General features: G+C 44.1%; 1 protein-coding gene across 1 annotated transcript in view; it reads right to left on the bottom strand.

The window, feature by feature from the left end:
- Positions 1-20,816, bottom strand: part of LOC124613770 (hemicentin-2-like) — a 653,652-nt gene that overhangs the window by 14,250 nt on the left and 618,586 nt on the right. Inside the window, exons 10-11 of the mRNA XM_047142487.1 lie at positions 16,482-16,775; positions 5,839-6,150 (exon numbers count right to left, since the gene is read on the bottom strand). Coding sequence (XP_046998443.1) covers positions 5,839-6,150; positions 16,482-16,775 — 606 coding nt within the window. The remainder of the gene's footprint in view (positions 1-5,838; positions 6,151-16,481; positions 16,776-20,816) is intronic.

Here is a 20,816-nt window from a genome sequence, read left to right as displayed (position 1 = left end):
TATGTGCCGGACATCCGTTATGCTGGAAGTACATCGCCATTCTGTCATGCAGTGAAACATCTTGTAGTAACATCGGTAGAACATCATGTAGGAAATAAGCATACATTGCACCATTTAGATTGCCTTCGATAAAATGAGGGCCAATTATCCTTCCTCCCATAATGCCGCACCATGCATTAACCCGCCAAGGTCACTGATTTTCCACTTGTCCCAACCATCGTGGATTTTCCGTTGCCCAATATTGCATAAGATGTCGGTTTACGTTACCGCTGTTGGTGAATGACGCTTTGTCGCTAAATAGAACACGTGCAAAAAATCGGTCATCGTCCCGTAATTTCTCTTGTGCCCAGTCGCAGAACTGTACACGACGTTCAAAGTCGTCGCCATGCAATTCCTGGTGCATAGAAATATGGTACGGGTGCAATCGATGTTGATGTAGCATTCTCAACATCGACGTTTTTGAGATTCCCGATTATCGCGCAATTTTTCTGCTGCTGATGTGCGAATTAGCCGCGTCAGCAGCTAAAACACCTACTTTGGCATCATCATTTGTTGCAGGTCGTGGTTGACGTTTCACATGTGAATGAACACTTCCTGTTTCCTTAAATAACGTAACTATCCGGCGAACGGTCCGGACACTTGGATGATGTCATCCTGTTCCAGAGGTTGCCCCTCAGTCTGCAAGATCCGGGCGATCGCAGAGAGTGGGCTTACTGGTAGTTGGGAGCTCCACCGTCAGGCGCGTAATGGGGCCCCTCAGGTTCAAATGGTTCAAATGGTTCAAATGGCTCTGAGCACTATGGGACTTAACATCTTAGGTCATCAGTCCCCTAGAACTTAGAACTACCTAAACCTAGCTAACCTAAGGACATCACACACATCCATGCCCGAGGCAGGATTCGAACCTGCGACCTTAGCAGTCCCGCGGTTCCGGACTGAAGCGCCTAGAACCGCATGGGCCCCTTAGGGATATGGCAGCAAGAGAGGGGAAGAAAACCAATGAGCACTCCATGTGCATACCGAAGGGAGTCATTCCAGATGTGGAAAGGGTAATTCCGGATGCCATGAAGGGTACAGGGTGCACCCATCTGCAGGTGGTCGCTCATGTCGGCACCAATGATGTGTGTCGCTGTGGATCGGAGGAAATCCTCTCTAGCTTCCGGCGGCTATCTGATTTGGTGAAGACTGCCAGTCTCGCTAGCGGGATGAAAGCAGAGTTCACCATCTGCAGCATCGTCGACAGGACTGACTGCGGACCTTTGGTACAGAGCCAAGTGGAGGGTCTGAATCAGAGGCTGAGACGGTTCTGCGACCGTGTGGGCTGCAGATTCCTCGATTTGTGCCATAGGGTGGTGGGGTTTCGGGTTCCGCTGGATAGGCCAGGAGTCCACTACACGCAGCAAGCGGCTACAAGAGTAGCAGGGGTTGTGTGGCGTGGACTGTGCGGTTTTTTAGGTTAGATGGCCTCGGGCAAGTACAGAAAGGGCAACAGCCTCAAAGGGTGCGGGGCAAAGTCAGGACATGCGGGGACCAAGCAGCAATCAGTATTGTAATTGTAAACTGTCGAAGCTGCATTGGTAAAGAACCGGAACTTCCAGTGCTGATAGAAAGCACCGAAGCTGAAATCGTTATAGGTACAGAAAGCTGGCTGAAGCCAGAGATAAATTCTGCCGAAATTTTTACAAAGGCACAGACGGTGTTTAGAAAGGATAGATTGCATGCAACCGGTGGTGGCGTGTTGGTCGCTGTTAGTAGTAGTTTATACTGTAGTGAAGTAGAAGTGGATAGTTTCTGTGAATTATCATGGGTGGAGGTTACGCTCAACAACCGAGCTAGGTTAATAGTTGGCTCCTTTTACCGACCTCCCGACTCAGCAGCATTAGTGGCAGAACAACTGAGAGAAAATTTGCAATACATTTCACATAAATTTTCTCAGCGTGTTATAGTCTTAGGTGGAGATTTAAATTTACCAGATATAGACTGGGACACTCAGATGTTTAGGACGGGTGGTAGGGACAGAGCATCGAGTGACATTATACTGAGTGCACTATCCGAAAATTACCTCGAGAAATGAAACAGAGAAGCGACTCGTGATAACAAACAGACCCGAACATTTCGACTCTGTAAGTGCAGAACAGGGAATTAGTGACCGTAAGGCCGTTGCAGCATCCCTGAATGTAGAAGTAAATAGGAATATCAAAAAAGGGAGGAAGGTTTATCTGTTTAGCAAGAGTAATAGAAGGCAGATTTCAGACTACCTAACAGATCAAAACGAAAATTTCTGTTCCGACACTGACAATGTTGAGTGTTTATGGCAAACGTTCAAGGCAATCGTAAAATGCGTTTTAGACAGGTACGTGCCGAGTAAAACTGTGAGGGACGGGAAAAACCCATCGTGGTTCAACAAAAACGTTAGGAAACTACTGCGAAAGCAAAGAGACCTTCACTCCAAGTTTAAACGCAGCCAAAACCTCTCAGACAAGCAGAATCTAAACGATGTCAAAGTTAGCGTAAGGAGGGCTATGCGTGAAGCGTTCAGTGAATTCGAAAGTAAAATTCTATGTACCGACTTGACAGAAAATCCTAGGAAGTTCTGGTCTTACGTTAAACCAGTAAGTGGCTCGAAACAGCATATCCAGACACTCCGGGATGATGATGGCACTGAAACAGAGGATGACACGCGTAAAGCTGAAATACTAAACACCTTTTTCCAAAGCTGTTTCACAGAGGAAGACCGCACTGCATTTCCTTCTCTAAATCATCGCACAAATGAAGAAATGGCTAATATCGAAATAAGTGTCCTAGGAATAGAAAAGCAACTGGAATCACTCAACAGAGGAAAGTCCACTGGACCTGATGGGATACCAATTCGATTCTACACAGAGTACGCGAAAGAACTTGCCCCCTTCTAACAGCCGTGTACCGCAAGACTCTAGAGGAACGGAAGGTTCCAAATGATTGGAAAAGAGCACAAATAGTCCCAGTCTTCAAGAAGGGTCGTCGAGCAGATGCGCAAAACTATAGACCTATATCTCTGACGTCGATCTGTTGTAGACATTTAGATTTTTATTGCTCGCGTATCATGTAGTTTTTGTAAACCCAGAATCTACTCTATGGGAATCAACACGGATTCCGGAAACAGCGATCGTGTGAGACCCAACTTGCTTTATTTGTTCATGAGCCCCAGAAAATATTAGATACAGGCTCCCTGGTAGATGCCATTTTCCTTGACTTCCGGAAGGCGTTCGATACAGTTCCGCACTGTCGCCTGATAAACAAAGTAAGAGCCTACGGAATATCAGACCAGCTGTGTGGCTGGATTGAAGAGTTTTTAGCAAACTGAACACAGCATGAAACTTCCTGGCAGATTAAAACTGTGTGCCCGACCGAGACTCGAACTCGGGACCTTTGCCTTTCGCGGGCAAGTGCTCTAGCATCTGAGCTACCGAAGCACGACTCACGCCCGGTCTCACAGCTTTACTTATGCCAGTATCTCGTCTCCTACTTCCCAATCTTTACAGAAGCTCTCCTGCGAACCTTGCAGGACTAGCACTCCTGAAAAAAAGGATATTGCGGATACATGGCTTAGCCACAGCCTGGGGGATGTTTCCAGAATGAGATTTTCACTCTGCCAGGAAGTTTCATATCAGCGCACACTCCGCTGCAGAGTGAAAATCTCATTCTGAGAACACAGCATGTTGTTGTCAATAGAGAGACGTCTACAGACGTTAAGGTAACCTCTGGCATGCCACGGGGGAGTGTTATGGGACCATTGCTTTTCACAATATATATATATGACCTAGTAGATGGTGTCGGAAGTTCCATGCGGCCTTCCGCGGATGATGCTGTAGTATACAGAGAAGTTGCAGCATTAGAAAATTGTAGCGAAATGCAGGAAGATCTGCAGCGGATAGGCACTTGGCGCAGGGAGTGGCTACTGACCCTTCAAGTAGATAAATGTAATGTATTGCGAATACATAGAAAGAAGGATCCTTTATTGTATGATTATATGATAGCGGAACAAACAGTGGTAGCAGTTACTTCTGTAAAATATCTGGGAGTATGCGTGCGGAACGATTTGAAGTGGAATGATCACGTAAAATTAATTGTTGGTAAGGCGGGTGCCAGGTTGAGATTCATTGGGAGGGTCCTTAGAAAATGTAGTCCATCAACAAAGGAGGTGGCTTACAAAACACTCGTTCGACCTATACTTGAGTATTGCTCATCAGTGTGGGATCCGTACCAGATCGGGTTGACGGAGGAGATAGAGAAGTTCCAAAGAAAAGCGGCGCGTTTCGTCACAGGGTTATTTGGTAACCGTGACAGCGTTCCCGGAGATGTTTAGCAAACTCAAGTGGCAGACTCTGCAAGAGAGGCGCTCTGCATCGTGGTGTAGCTTGCTCGCCAGGTTTCGAGAGGGTGCGTTCCTGGATGAGGTATCGAATATATCGCTTCCCCCTACTTATACCTCCAGAGGAGATCACGATAGTAAAATTAGAGAGATTCGAGCACGCACGGAGGCTTTCAGACAGTCGTTCTTCCCGCGAACCATACGCGACTGGAACAGAAAAGGGAGGTAATGACAGTGGCACGTAAAGTGCCCTCCGCTACACACCGTTGGGTGGCTTGCGGAGTATAAATGTAGATGTAGATGTAGATGTAGATACCGAGCAGCATACATAGCACACGCACATTGGGCATTTTGATCACAATAGCTATACATCAATACGATATCGACCTTTTCCTCAATTGGTAAACGGTCCATTTTAACACGGGTAATGTATCACGAAGCAAATAGCGTCCGCACTGATGGAATGTTACGTGATATCACGTACATATACGTTTGTGGCTATTACAGCGCCATCTATCCCAAAGCGAAGAAAGTGGTCCAACTAAAACATTCATATTTCTTTACGTACTACACGAATATGTAATTGAAATGGGGCCTCCTGTTTAAGACAACGCAGTTGATATCCGTTTGACCTATGGCAGCTCCATCTAGTGGGCCAACCATAACGCCATCTGGTTTCCCCATTGAAGCTAGACAAGTTTCGTTCTTTGTAGTTTTTTCGTTAGACGCTTATTTCGTGAGATATTTGGCCCGGTCACGATCAATGGAACACCCTGTACACATGGTGCGAGGGGCTTAGAACCCGGCTCGCCCACTTTTTAGTCCAACACCATGACCACTTAACCACAACACCATAACTACTAGCCGTCCGAAGTGGCCGCGCGGTTCGGGCGCTGCAGTCTGGAACCGCGAGACCGCTACGGTCGCAGGTTCGAATCCTGCCTCGGGCATGGATGTGTGTGATGTCCTTAGGTTTGTTAGGTTTAACTAGTTCTACGTTCTAGGGAACTGATGACCTCAGCAGTTGAGTCCCATAGTGCTCAGAGCCATTTGAACCATTTGAACCATAACTACTACACTGATCTCAATATTGTACCTTTTAATCTTGGACCATTCACTGCTTCCACTCTACATTTTTTCATAGTTCAGTACGCCTTCTTCTTGCTTGATCTGTGTTCAGTTTTTGACGGATTATCCCCTTGGCCATCTTGCCAGTAAATCTGAGGGGGGGGGGGGGCGGTCGATGGGTAGGCTCCCTTGTTAGTATGACCCTTATTACAGGCTTTGTACCATGAGTGATAAGACCAACTGTCCTACAATCTTCAAGTATTTGCGCTGCACATTTTAAGGTGAAAGTGCCAAGAATGGTCTCAGGTGTACTGTGGCCTTAGTTACACACTCTACTGAAGAACCAATGCAGCGGAAGGTACTGAATACTTTACGAGACAGTTGTTTGGTCTGCCGTATGACGTCAGAGAGTGGATCACCTTGCACGCTGGCGGTGAGCTGCCGCTCGGGCAGGCGGATGGTGGCGGCGGTGAGGACGACGGGCTCGCTGCGGCCCTTCAGGTTGTACGAGTAGACGCAGGCGTGGTAGCGCTCGCCCGGGCTCAGGCTGGACACGGCGAAGGCGGCGACGGGCGCCGACAGGTTGGCGCGCAGCGCCTGCGACTCGGCCTCGCGCACCTCCAGCAGGAAGGACTGCGGCAGGCCGCCGTTGAAGCCCTCCGAGCAGCGCACCGCCAGCGAGTCCGTGGACACGTTCAGCACCGAGCAGTTGTGCACCTGGTCCGGCCGGCCTGCGCACCACACCGGCAAGTTTATCGATCACTGAACGCGCAATGGCGATCGTTTGGACCTGGCAACCTTTCATTTTCTCCATAAACTTTAATGATGGAAGCTGAAGAAAGGAATCAATATTCGTAACATGGCTGGCAATTGAATCCAGGTCTCCTCGCTTGCTAGGGAGGAATGGTAACCATTACACAACCGCAGCAATATAACAAATATTATTTTCCCCTTTGTAATGGTTCTCTATTTACGTGATCATTACGGCACTCCAACCCCAGTTCTCGATACCAGTAACATAGTACTACTTTTATGCGAAGTAACAGAGATATTTTTGTGACAATATTCACATTTGGTTTCATTAATGTATAGGTACTCAGATGTATCGATATATTATAGTGATATGGTTCTTGTGTGTATTCATTTCTGTGAGACTGTCATAATCTGACTCATTGTAACCGTTTTGGTGCGAATGCGCACAGAGGAGTCTTTGTTTCACTTTGCAGAAGTTAAGTTGTTATTTCGCTTTGTAGAAGAATAGTCAAGTTTTGTTGTTTGGTTAAAGTAGAAATTAAATATATGAAGATTGATACAAAACTGTTTTCTTGATGATGTGACAATTAAGAAGAAGTATATGTGAATTTACAAGAAGTTTAATAAAAATGTGGATCGTGAACACCAAGTTAAAAATTATTTCTGCCATACCATTGTTCTGGTCTGGGATTGTTTGACCATTAAGAATTTCCTGAAAGACGCATTTGTTAGGTCTTCAAATATCGCTAAAATACAGATCTGGACCTTCTAGCAGTCAACGTGGAATCACTCTAGAATCAACAAAATGAGCCATAACAACTTCGACGAAACCTACGTGGGAATCCATTCAAGGTAAGTGCCAAAATTAATGACTTTTTTACAGTGACTTCATTATTTCCATTCTGACGATACCACCCACAGTCAGTAACTTTGTTGTTGCCCGATAAAGCGAACAAATGCTGCGTGAGCAACATTATTAATCTGATTTCTAATCTAGTTTGCAAGTGGTGGTATTGTTAGACCTTCCAATGTCTCGAGGAAAATTCTGTAAAATCACCGACGCCTAAGGTACAGGATTTCCCCATTACGTCCAACGCTGGGGTGCTGTTCCAATGCCATAAAGCATCGGCAGTAGTGATCATCTACGAAGATATGAGTTAAACTTTGTGTAATATAGGCCACTGGACTTGGGTAGTCAGTGCAGCAATGTTAGTAATATATCGACAGTGGCACAAATTTTAATTCACTTTTTTAGCTTCCATCCTTATCTCAGATAAAGATGAGACTCAAATGTCTAGACGAAAAGTTTATTATATTATCCATAAACAGTGTTAAAATTAACCTGCCAGGTCAGCCGAGAGCGCTAATGCGCTGCTTCCTGAACTCGGGTAGGCGCGCCGGCCCCAGATCGAATCCGCCCGGCAGCTTAACGATGGAGGCCAGTATGCCGGCCAGCCTGGATGCGGTTTTTAGGCAGTTTTTCACATCCCACTAGGTGAACACCGGGCTGATCCCACGTTCCGCCTCAGTTACACGGCTCGCAGACATCTGAACGCATCGCACTATTCCATGGATTACACTCGACGCAGTTGGGGTACACTAATTCTGTCCCAGGGGGGTACTGGGTGGTAGCAGGAAGGGCATCTGGCCACCCTTTCAATTAACCTTGCCAAATCCGATTAACCATGCCGACCCTGCGTCATTGCAGGAAAAAGGCACAAGCGAAAGAAGAAAAAAAGAAAAGAAACAGTGCTAAAATTATGAGGATGATTCTAATGGTAATGATTTTGACAATGTGTTTTCGGTATCACGATAAGTACAAAATAAATTGCCTCTCCCTGTGCAGGTATCACAAACTGCGAGCATACAGGATAAGAACAATCGACGTATGGACGTTTCGGTCGGTCTGGGAGGGGCGCACTGATAGCGGAAGCAGTTAAGGCGACCGTTCGCGGTAAGTGGCAAATCCGAGTTCATGAGCCCCGATCCGGCACAAATTTCCATGAGACGCTGATGAAATGCACAACTGATAACAAAACACGTCCGCAGATTGTAAATCCACGTGGTTGTCTAATGGTAATGTTAAAAGTGTAATAAAACTCATAAATGTTGTACTCTCTATTAAGTAGCTTTGTGTTTGCGTTTGCACAAATTACCAATATTTGGCAGCCTGCTGTTCCAGCACAGTTCGAAGATAGGTGCCCGACTGTCGACTTACACCGCGTTGGAGCAGGGACATGTGATCCGTTATCTTTTTTCTCTTCTTAATAATGAAGCTATTAAATCTATGGAAATGGATGGTAGAATGTAAGCACATTACCTGTATTGTGATTCGGGCTTATTCTTGTAGAAATGGTACGAGTGGGGAACAAGTCTGAAATTAGTCGTGATTTCTGTGGAAAACCTATCTCGTCCAGACAGGTCACACCACATAGGGACGAACGAAAACAATGACGCACTGGAAGAGCGTATGAAGGTAAAGTGGCATGTTACTGTGAACGAAATAACCATTATTTTCGGAATTTTTTGTGGTTCAGCACAATATATCCTCCATGATGAACTGTGATTCAACAAAGAATCCGCAAGATGGGTTCCACGTCAGTTGACTGTAGAATTGAGAGATCATCGTGTCGAAGTCTACGAGGGACTTCAGCATCTTTTCCAGTGCAAAAGTAATGGATTTTAGGATGAACTGTTACAGGGGACAAAATCTTGGTGGCCTATCACCAACACGAAACAAGAAGTGGTGTTTGTCAAATCCAAATAAATTTCACATTCAACCATCAGCATCAAAAATCATATGCTCCTTCGTGACACAAAAGCTTCCCAAATCCTACTTCTTTGGTCACATTTCTAGTCAACAGGTTTTAAAACGTACGTGAAGCCTTGAGATTCTATGATAGAAGGACCAAAGAGGCTAGAGGCAAGCGTGGTAATACAGCATCATTTGACTACATTTGTGAAATGTAGTGGGAAGCTCCCGCCAATAGATGTATAGCCACGTAAGTTTAATATTGATCATCATCATCATCATTTAAGACTGATTATGCCTTTCAGCGTTCAGTCTGGAGCATAGTCCCCCTTATAAAATTCCTCTATGATCCCCTATTCAGTGCTAACATTGGTGCCTCTTCTGATGTTAAGCCTATTACTTCAAAATCATTCTTAACCGAATCCAGGTACCTTCTCCTTGGTCTACCCCGACTCCTCCTACCCTCTACTGCTGAACCCATGAGTCTCTTGGGTAACCTTGCTTCTCCCATACGCGCAATATGACCCCACCATCTAAGCCTGTTCGCCCTGACTGCTGCATCTATAGAGTTCATTCCCTATTTTTCTTTGATTTCCTCATTGTGCACACCCTCCTGCCATTGTTCCCATCTACTAGAACCTGCAATCATCCTAGCTACTTTCATATCCGTAACCTCAACCTTATTGATAAGGTAACCTGAATCCACCCAGCTTTCGCTCTCATACAACAAAGTTGGTCGAAAGATTGAACGGTGCACAGATAACTTAGTCTTGGTACTGACTTCCTTCTTGCTACCCCTCGCTTCCAGTTCTTTCGCTATGTTGCCATCCTGTGAGAATATGCATCCTAAGTACGTGAAACCGTCCACCTGTTCTAACTTTGTTCCTCCTATTTGGCACTCAATCCGTTTATATGTCTTTCCCACTGACATTACTTTTGTTTTGGAGATGCTAATCTTCATACCATAGTCCTTACACTTCTGATCTAGCTCTGAAATATTACTTTGCAAACTTTCAATAGAATCTGCCATCACAACTAAGTCATCCGCATGTGCGAGACTGCTTATTTTGTGTTCACCTATCTTAATCTCACCCAGCCAGTCTATTGTTTTCAACATATGATCCATAAATAATATGAACAACAGTGGAGACAGGTTGCAGCCTTGTCTTAGCCCTGAAACTACTCTGAACCATGGACTCAATTTGCCGTCATCTCTAACTGCTGCCTGACTATCTATGTAAAGACCTTTAATTGCTTGCAAAAGTTTGCCTCCTATTCCATAATCACGTAGAACAGACAATAACTTCCTCCTAGGAACCCGGTCATATGGCTTTTCTAGATCTATAAAGCATAGATACAATTCCCTGTTCCACTCGTAAGACTTCTCCATTATTTGCCGTAAGCTGAAGATCTGGTCCTGACAACCTCTAAGAGGCCTAAACCCACACTGATTTTCATCCAATTTGTCCTCAACTAATACTCGCACTTTCAACAATACCTGAGAAGATTTTACCCACAACGCTGATCAAAGAGATACCTCTGTAGTTGTTTCAATCTTTTCTGTTTCCATGTTTAAAGATTGGTGTGATTAGTGCTTTCGTCCAGTCTGATGGAACCTGTCCCGACTCTCACGCCATTTCAATTATCCTGTGTAGCCATTTAAGACCTGACATTCCACTGTATTGGATGAGTTCCGACTTAATTTCATCCACCTCAGCCGCTTTATTGCACTGCAATCTATTGACCATTTTCTCCACTTCCTCAAATGTGATCCTATTTCCATCATCATTCCTGTACAATTCTACATCGAAATCTGAAACATTACTGATCGTATTTTAACCTACATTGAGCAGCTCTTCAAAATATTCCCTCCATCTGCCCAAGGCATCAACAGCATTCACCAGCAGTTATCCTAACCTATCCAAAATACTTGTCATTTCCTTCTTACCTCCCTTTCGAAGATTGCTAATTACACTCCAGAATGGATTTCCAGCAGCTTGGCCCAAGGTCTCCAACCTGTTTCCAAAGTCTTCCCAAGGATGCTGTAATTAGCTGTTTGGCTTTGTTTCTTTCTTCAACATAATTTTCTCTGTCTACCTGAGTAGCCATTTTTGGTATGCCTTCTTTATTCCTCTTACAGGCTGCCTTGACTGTGTCATTCCACCAAGCTGTTTGCTTCGTCCTACCTTTACACACTACTGTTCCAAGACATTCTTTGGCCACTTCTAGTACTGTGTCCCTGTACCTTGTCCATTCCTTTTCCAGTGACTGCAATTGACTACATTCAACTAACCGGTACCTTTCTGAGATCACTGTTATGTACTTGTGTCTGATTTCCTTATCCTCAAGTTTCTCCACTTTTATCCTCCTGCACTTTCGGCCTCACAATACCAATTTCACTGCAGATTAAATAGTGATCAGTGTCATCAAAGAATCCCCTGAATACCCGTGTGTCCCTCACAGCCTTCCTGAATTCCTGATCTGTTATTATGTAATCAATGACAGATCTGGTTCCCCTGCCTTCCCAAGTATACCGGTGAATGTTCTTATGTTTAAAAAAGGCGTTTGTGATTACTAAGCCCATACTGGCACAGAAATCCAAGAGTTGTTTCCCGTTCCTGTTGGCCTCCATATCCTCTCCAAATTTACCCATAACCTTTTCATACTCTTCTGTTCGATTTCCAGTCCCGGCATTTAAATCATCCATGGGCAGAACACTGTCCTTGTCCTTTACTCTAACAACTACATCACTGAGTGTGTCATAAAAACTATCCATCATATCTTGATCTGTCCCTTCACAATGCGAATATACTGATACAATCCTAATTTTCTTGCTAGACACTGTCAAACCTGTCCACATCAGTCGTTCGTTTACATACCTTATTGCAACTACGCTGGGTTCCATTTCTTTCCTGATGAAAAGCCCTACACCCCATAGTGCTATTCCTGCTTTGACTCCTGACAGGTAGACGTTGTATTCTCCCACATCCTCTTCTGTCTTACCCCTTACCCGAATGTCACTAACAGCTAAAACGTCCAACCCCATCTTACTTACAGCCTCTGCCAGCTCTACCTTCTTCCCAGAGTAGCCCCCATTGATATTAATAGCCCCACATCTCGTTACCATTCTTTTGCCGAGTCGTATCTTAGGAGTCCCTGGTTTGTCAATTAGAGGTGGGACTCCGTCACCTCCAAAGGTCCGAGGCATTTTGCTCTGATTGTTGCCAGCATCAGATTTATAGTACCAGGGAAGCAGGTTGCTAGCCTTACTTGCCCCGGGTCCCATTGAGTTTTACCCCTAACGGTTGAGGGGCTAACCGGTGGATTTGGTAGTCTTTGCCGCCTGAGCACAAAGGTGGCCACGACTCGGAATATGTCCGAGATGCCCAACCTTATTCCAAAGTAACTGGTATCCCGACTATCAGGACCACTTACTTGGCCACTCATACGTTGCCCGTGGTTCATGAACTAGGACATGATACCTGGAAACCACACCATGAACCACTTAATATTGATGAACAAATTATTCCATTCAGAGGCCGTTGCTAGTCAAAATATTTGGAGACTAAAATAAAAGTAAATTCTACGAAGATCGAAGGCTTGGAAGTCCACAGACGTTTTTCGTTTGGTTTCATAGACAAATTGGTAGCTGTAGGTTATATACCATAAAAGGAAAAATTCTTATGTCTGGAGTCTCAGCAGAACATTGCCGCAGTAGATTAACGACGTAAGATAAATCCAGGAATCATTTTAATTTTCAGTGAAACTAAACCAGGAGCTCATTTTGTTGACTAGAAGGCCCTCACACAGACTTGTAACGGGCAATCAAAGAAACCTACTATCTTATGGATAAAAGAAATGGATGTAGCAAACATTAGCGTTCTGACTTATTTTCGCAGCGACATAATAACTGCTACAAATGCAGATCTGAAAATAAAATAAAATCCACGATGCAGTAAATGTTTCGTCCTCATATTGAGTGAGAATGAACAAACCATACCTTCAAAGGAAAATTTTAAAACCATGGCACGTTGTTTGCATAATCGCCAATAGCTGAAGATTATGGAAACTGCTATATCACCAAGAAGGAGACTCACAGGAACATCTTACAAAGCATGGCACGTTCTTTGTTACTCGCCAATAGCTGAAGATTCAGGAACCTGTAAGACCACCAAGAAGGAGACGCTTCACATACCCACGTTTCTTAGACGGAATAACTTATCACCTATGCTGAAATCAGCAATGATTTTTTTTTTTGAAGACACAAAGTGTAATTATCTGTAAAATTTGTTATGAATGTTTGTACTTTTATCTAGGGAAAACTAAAGATGAATATATGATACTGTATTTTATAACCTATTGCAATAAGGGTCACAGTGCCATTCTAAATACTTTCTTAAATATTCTGTACCACAAAAAATGATAATTTGAGAATACTGTTTCAACACAAAATTTTGTAATTTTTTATGTTAGGGATATAATAGATCCGCTTCAAGCTACTTTGAGAGTCGAGTCCCTCATACTTTCGAGGGTTAAAAACGTATACAACTGAAAAGATGCACCGACTAATCACCAGTTTTAGTTCTTCTGCAGGTCATTCGCATTACAAATTTTTAAATCATTTGTCATGTTTAGTGACAGTCCACTGAGGTTCAGGATGTTTCACTGTTATAGGTACAAACGAAAGGCGAGAGAATAATACAATTAAATAAGTAAATAATCGTATAAAATAATTTCTGGAGCTAACAGCTTCCCCTACACGACATATGTACAACTACAGTCATGCCAATGTTACAACACTGTTAATATCTAAGGAACTGTTATTCCGATTCAGTGGAGTGCAGTGTACATTACATTGTGATAAACAGCCCCCTATAATTTTATCGCCACTCCTCATACCTAAGTGCTGGTAAATAGCCTTCCCACAGCGAGTATATGATTCGTGGCCCGCCAAAAGCATCGCCTCCCATGTCCCTAAAACGAAACGCATGGAATTTTTTAAAGGCTTTGGTCTATCCTAGCCCTGCGGAACTCCGGGAATGCATTGAAGAACGTTGTCGATACATCCGGAACACGCCTGGGATTTTTGAATGCGTGCGAAAATCGTTGAGAGGAAGTGCTGCAGTTTGCCTTCACATAAAGGTGGCCATGTCCAATAATTGTTGTAGTGTGTCTGCCCAAAAAGTGCATCTCTGCAATTTGAGTCGTCAGTAGCTCTATTATAAGATGTACGAGAACGAACGAGACGGGACTATTGTGTAAAACACTGAGTAACAAGGTGTTCAAGCACTCGGTCGTAAGATGTATAGGAGAAACCATTAGTTTCCGGACCGATGTTATGTTATTTGTTTCTATTATTGTCATCGACTCGCCCTTTCAGTTTGTACCTATGATATTCAAAGTCTCTGTATCTGAGGAAAAGCAACGGACCTAGAACAGTTCCTCGCCGACACCCTCTCTCTACAAGACCCTAGTCTGATTCAGAATCCTTCTCTATTTGTTGGCAACAGAAGATATTTTTTTGCTTCCTGCGTTCCTGCTATCAATGAAATTATGTGAAGGTATTATACGGTTCACAAATCAAATATGTACTATGATTAAATCAGTTAACACTCCTAAGGTCCCTCGTAAGACACGTCACATAATGGTCTTGAAATTTGTAACACTGGAAATGCATATCCTCCTATTTCCATCTATTGTACTATAAATTTTTTCCTTATTTTGTTACCTGAAGATATGACATTTCTTTATATATTGTAAATGTTTTACAATTTGTATATATATATATATCGATGTACAATTGGTTTGTTTTGAAAATATTATTTGTATTTTTACGCTGGGTCTTGCCTAGGGAAACTATGCTATCGAACGATTACATCGATAGGTCGTGTGGAGAACCAAAGTGTTTGGGATCTTTCGTAGTGTTAACTCTGCCGCGTGGAGCACGGGCAGAGCAGAGTCTGTCTGGAGTAGGGCGGTGGAGCAGGTGTGTTGTGTAACGCTCCCGCGAGTTGCCGCGCTTTCGGGGTTTGGCAGGATGTAATTGCGCTCGACTTGCCATGATAGTTTCTGGCACGGTGTCGCGGACGGGAAACACTAGCTGGCACACATCATGAACCCGTTTCGGCTGGTGACCGTGTCGAGAAGAAGGCGCGCCAACATCCAGCTTCTGCAACGGCGATGGCCGACAGTAGGTGATTGTCGCCACCTCTTCGATCGACGACTTCAAACCTTGAATCAACGAACATGGAAGACTGAAAGCACGTAAAGTTTTAGAACTGTATGGCAGACGTCAGCTTTTCAAACTGTCCCATGTGCATCACTAAAATACAGCAACTTAGCATGAACCTTGGGTGTTACTCATTGTCCCAATTACATTACCAAGCAGGGTCCGTTCCTTTTCCGAAATGAACCCGAGTGTCGTTGAAATTCAAACGCCAGCATTAAAGTAATATCATTCCATTTCACTGCTTTAGTTTCAAAGTTCAGATAAAGTATTCATAGCTGGCTACAATAGCCAAACACAACTATATTTAGATTACACAAGCACAAATTAAGAATGCGAGTTTTGTACCATATTTAACTTACCTGTGACTGCGCCTCAGCTTGGTACGTACTAATTTTTACTATTGTTAATTGTTCAAAATCATTTAATTCAAATTCAAAGTTAAACCTCTTAATTCTAAATTGTGTAGATTCAAGTTGCTTATGAGATGATTGTTGAGGTAACACAAGACAAACCTTATTTTATTTTATTTCGTAGTGCTTCAGAAACAAAGTGTACTATTAATTTCAGTCACTAAATTAACTTTAAATTTTCCGGTTTTATTAATTCTTTTGCTAAATTAAGTCAGAGTGAGCCGAAATTTGTTACTTCTGACAAACATCCAGTTTTCACACAACACTTGTCAACCTTCAGTTGCCACGCTTTTAGTGCTAATTATATGTACATTAACCTTTCTTTTTCTGTTATTTTAGTAGTTGTCCATAGGACTGGCGACCGTAATTCACCCCAAATCTCAAATATCTAATTAACGCCAGATATCTGTTAACGTAACGACCGCACATTTACTATCTTTATTAACTTTACTCTTTTTCAAAATTAATTTCCACAAATTTCATTTGCATTTTTCCTTTCATTTAGATGTAACCCTTCCTCCCTCTTTACCGATAGATTAACTTCGGTGACGATTGCTTTTCCCAAATTTCCATTAGGTACACGCGGTTTAATTTTTCACTGTCATTAAGGTCGATGAAAGAGGGGGAGGTTACAAACTGTAGTTTGGAGTTCTCTCTCTCTCTCTCTCTCTCTCTCTCTCTCTCTCTCTCCTCTCTCTCTCTGTGTCGCTCTCTCTCTCTCTCTCAATCTCTAGCTCTCACTGTCACCCTCTTCTCCCTGGGCGGACATTAAGTAGCGTAAGGTCTTGTTACAGGGATTAACGAATGGTTTGGTCACGCGTGCGTGACGTGAGTAAGCCCTTTGTGTGCACCAGATAGACAGGCAGGTAGTTTCGGCTCGGCGCCTGAGACACGTGCTGCCGGCACACAGGGACTTACCGGCGGCGATGATGTGGAAGACGCAGGGCGCGCGCTGGCTGCCGATGTGGTTGCTGGCCCAGCAGAGCAGCGTCCCGTAGTCGAGCTCCGTGGCCGGCGTGTAGGCGACGTAGCTGACGGGCCCCGCCCTGGCGACGCGCGACGGCGCCACGTCCAAGCTCTCCGCCGAGTTGTTGAACGTCCAGCGGAACGTCACGTCCGCCGGGTTTGCCTCCACCTCGCACGAGATGTTGGCGCGCTCGTTCTTCGCCACGCCGATGACCCGGCTCTGGTTCGGCTTGCACGTCGGGGCGTCTGCGCACAATGGAAACGTACCTTATTTTATGAAAACAACAGTCTTGATCACGTTTCATCATTTTTCATCGTACACTATTGGCCATTAAAATTCCTATGCCAAGAAGAAATGCAGATGATAGACGGGTATTGATTGGACCAATATACTAGAACTGACATGTGATTACCTTTTCACACCATTTGGGTTCATAGATCCTGAGAAATCAGTACCCAGAACAACTACCTCTGGCCGTAATAACGGCCTTGATACGCCTGGGCATCGAGTCAAACAGAGCTTGGATGGCGTGTACAGGTACAGCTCCCCATGCAACTTCAACACGATACCTCAGTTCATCAACAGTAGTGACTGGCGTATTGTGACGAGCCAGTTGCTCGGCCACCATTGACCAGATGTTTTCAATTGGTAAGAGATCCGGAGAATGTGCTGGCCAGGGAAGCAGTCGAACACATTCTGTATCTAGAAAGTCCCGCACACGACATGCAACATACGGTCGTGCTTTATCCTTCTGAAATGTAGGGTTTCGGAGGGATCGAATGAAAGGTAGAGCCACGGGTCGTAACACAACTGAAATGTAACGTCCACTGTTCAAAGTGCCGTCAATGGGAACAAGAGACGTGTAAACAATGGCACCTATACCATCTAGCCGGGTGATACGCCAGTACGGCGATGACGATTACACGCTTCCAATGTGTGTTCACTGCGACGTCGCCAAACACGGATGCGACCATCATAATGCTGTAAACAGAACCTGGAATAATCCGAAAAAATGACGTTTTGCCATTCGTGCATCCAGGTTCGTCGTTGAGTACACCATCCTGTCTGTGATGCAGAGTCAGGGGTAACCGGAGCCATGGTCTCCGAGCTGATAGTCCATTCTGCTGCAAACGTTGTCGAACTGTTCGTGCAGATGGTTGTTGTCTTGCAAACGTCCCCATCTGTTGACTCAGGGCTCGAGACGTGGCTGCACGATCCGTTACATTCATGCGAATGAGATGCCCGTCATCTCGACTGCTAGAGATGCGAGGCTGTTGGGATCTAGCACGGCGTTCCGTATTACCCTCCTGAACCCACCGATTACATATTCCGCTAACAGTCATTGGACCTCGACCAACGCGAGCAGCAATGCCGCGATACGATAAACCGCAATCGCGATAGGCTACAATCCAACGTTTTTCAAAGTCGGAAACGTGATGGTACATATTTATCCTCCTTACACGAGCCATCACATCAACGTTTCACCAGGCAACGCCGGTCAACTGCTGTTAGTGTATGAGAAATCGATTGGAAACTTTCCTCATGTCATCACGTTGTAGGTGTCGTCACCGGCGCCAACCTTGTGTGAATGCTCGGAAAAGCTAATCACTTGCATATCATAGCATCTTCTTCCTGTCGGTTAAATTTCGCGTCTCTAGGACGTCATCTTCATGGTGTAGCAATTTTAAAGGCCAGTAGTGTATTTCGGTCGAATTAGACAGTCTTCTGTCGACGATTGGCAGCACTGAGGTACATTTATGATGATTACCTGACATTGTCATCTGTATTGGAGGCAATCTCAGAATCCAAATGGTTGTTGATCTTATTACAGACGTTTATTTGCTCAGATCGTACAAAAATACACAACGATTAATAGTTTCAGCGAAATCAAGCCTCCACATTCAGGTCATTGTAATAGAAAAACAATTTTACAAGACCAGACCATTTCGTCGACTGTTTACATTAATTGTACGCAACTGCAATATATGTAGAAGTTCAACTATGGAAAATTATAACGTAAAACCACCATAAAATGCATACAAACTTAAAGTAAACATAAATTACAAGCTCGACATTCCATAGTTCCGTATGTTGTCATACAATAAGAGAATACCTGTGCGAACAGTGCACAACAGTTACAAATGAAACGACGAGTACAAAATGTTTTCATGTTGTGTCTTTGTTGACATTGAAACCTCCCCTTAGAAAAATTTATGAATTACTGTGCTGGTAAACCCCTTACGTTATTTGATTTTCAAACAGCTGAGCAGAACAGAACGTACTCGGACACTTCTCTCTTTACTTAATCTGATCAACACTAAACTGACAGACAATGTTTTTAGCGCAACGCAGTGTGACTTTCAATAGGCCCTACAAAAGAATGGTCCCGACTAACAATAACCTATACCTTTCACGAATCACTTAATCACAAAAATCTTCGTTACTCGAACTACTGTAATACAGCGAGCGCCAATACTGCCAGCTAAATAAAAGATTCTAACTACTGAAGGCACTAACTACTGATAGCCACAGTTAGCAAATGAAAGATTTTGATGGAGAACAAACAATGTATTTACCTTAATAGTGTTCAAAAGTCATAATATATATACTGGGTGATGAAAAAGTCAGTATAAATTTGAAAACTTAATAAACCACGGAATAATGTAGATAGAGAGGTAAAAATTGACACACATGCTTGGATTGACATGGGGTTTTAGTAGAACCAAGAAAGAAGCAAAGTTCACAAAATGTCCGACAGATGGCGCTGGACAGAAAAACATCAGTGACTGCGCATGACAATCGTGTATAAAAGGAGCTGTAATGAGGGAGAGAATCAGATGCACAAGCAGTCGCAGCATGTTGACGTTACCTGAAAAGACGGCTTCTAGTGAAGCTGTATTATCAGAATGGGGAATGTGCAAGTTCAGCGTTACAATCCTATCACCTTAGGAAGAGGATGTGAACGGGTAAAGGTCCGTTGACAAATGCAGCTGTGGCGAGAATGATTTCGAAGTTCGAGGCCACGGGTTGTTTAGACGATAGACCCCGTAGTGGCCGACCGAGCACAAGGCATAATGCTGCTGAGATAGTTCAAGAAGAAATGGAAACTGTAGCGGGTTCGTCTAGGCACGGGGAAGTCAGCGCTCGTGCAGTCGCACTTCGCAGCAGCATTCCATACACTACTGTTTGGTTGACACTGAGGCGTACCCTCCGATGCTATCCGTACAAAAACCATCGGCATCATGAACTGTTAACTGGCGATTTAGTGAAGCGGAGGGCATTTTCGGTGTGGGCGTTTCGAAAGATTCGGAAGATGACGTGTTGTGGACCGACGAAGCTCATTTCACGCTCCAATGGTCTGTCAACGCCCACAACTGCAGAATTTGGGCTACCGAAAATCCTAGAACTGCCGTGGAAACTCCATTGCACCACGAGAAAGTCACGATATGGGTTGGATTTACCATATATACCGTTATCGGGCCCTTTTTCTTCGAGGAAATCCGTGATTCTGGTTTTGTAACTGCTGCCGTGACGGGTGAGAGGTACGTCGAAATGTTACAGAATCGCATCATTCCCAGCCTGACTGAAAAAACCTGCTGGAACGTACGATGTTTATGCAGGATGGCGCTCCGCCCCATATTGCTAGACGTGTGAAAGATCTCTTCCGAGCGTCGTTTGGTGATGATCGTGTGCTCAGCCGTCACTTTCGTCACCCTTGGCCTCCCGAGTGCCCAGACCTCAGTCCGTGCGATTATTGGCTTTGGGGTTACCTGAAGTCGCAAGTGTATCGTGATCGACCGACATTCTAGGGATGCTGAAAGACAACATCCGACGTCAATGCCTCACCATAACTCCGGACATGCTTTACAGTGCTGTTCACAACATTATTCCTCGACTACATCTATTTTTGAGGAATGATGGTGGACATATTGAGCATTTCCTGTAAAGAACATCATCTTTGCTTTGTCTTACTTCGTTACGCTAATTATTGCTATTCCGATCAGATGAAGCGCCATCTGTCGGAAATTTTTTGAACTTCAGTATTTTTCTGGTTCTAATAAAACTCCATGTCATTCCAAGCATGTATGTCAATTTGTACTTCTCTATTTACTTTATTTTGTGATTTATTCAGTTTTTAAATTTATACAGACTTTTTGATCACCCGGTATATCAGTTCATGACATCCAGTCTTACAAATTTCGTTTTTCTGACGGACACAACGTCCACATCGTCCGCTCTCAAAACTCTGCCATCTCTCTTCCTACATCCACCACTGCTGGCGGCTC

The sequence above is a fragment of the Schistocerca americana genome, chromosome 4 (assembly GCF_021461395.2).
Source record: "Schistocerca americana isolate TAMUIC-IGC-003095 chromosome 4, iqSchAmer2.1, whole genome shotgun sequence".
NCBI lineage: Eukaryota > Metazoa > Arthropoda > Insecta > Orthoptera > Acrididae > Schistocerca > Schistocerca americana.
This window is presented reverse-complemented; position numbering and strand designations above follow the sequence as displayed.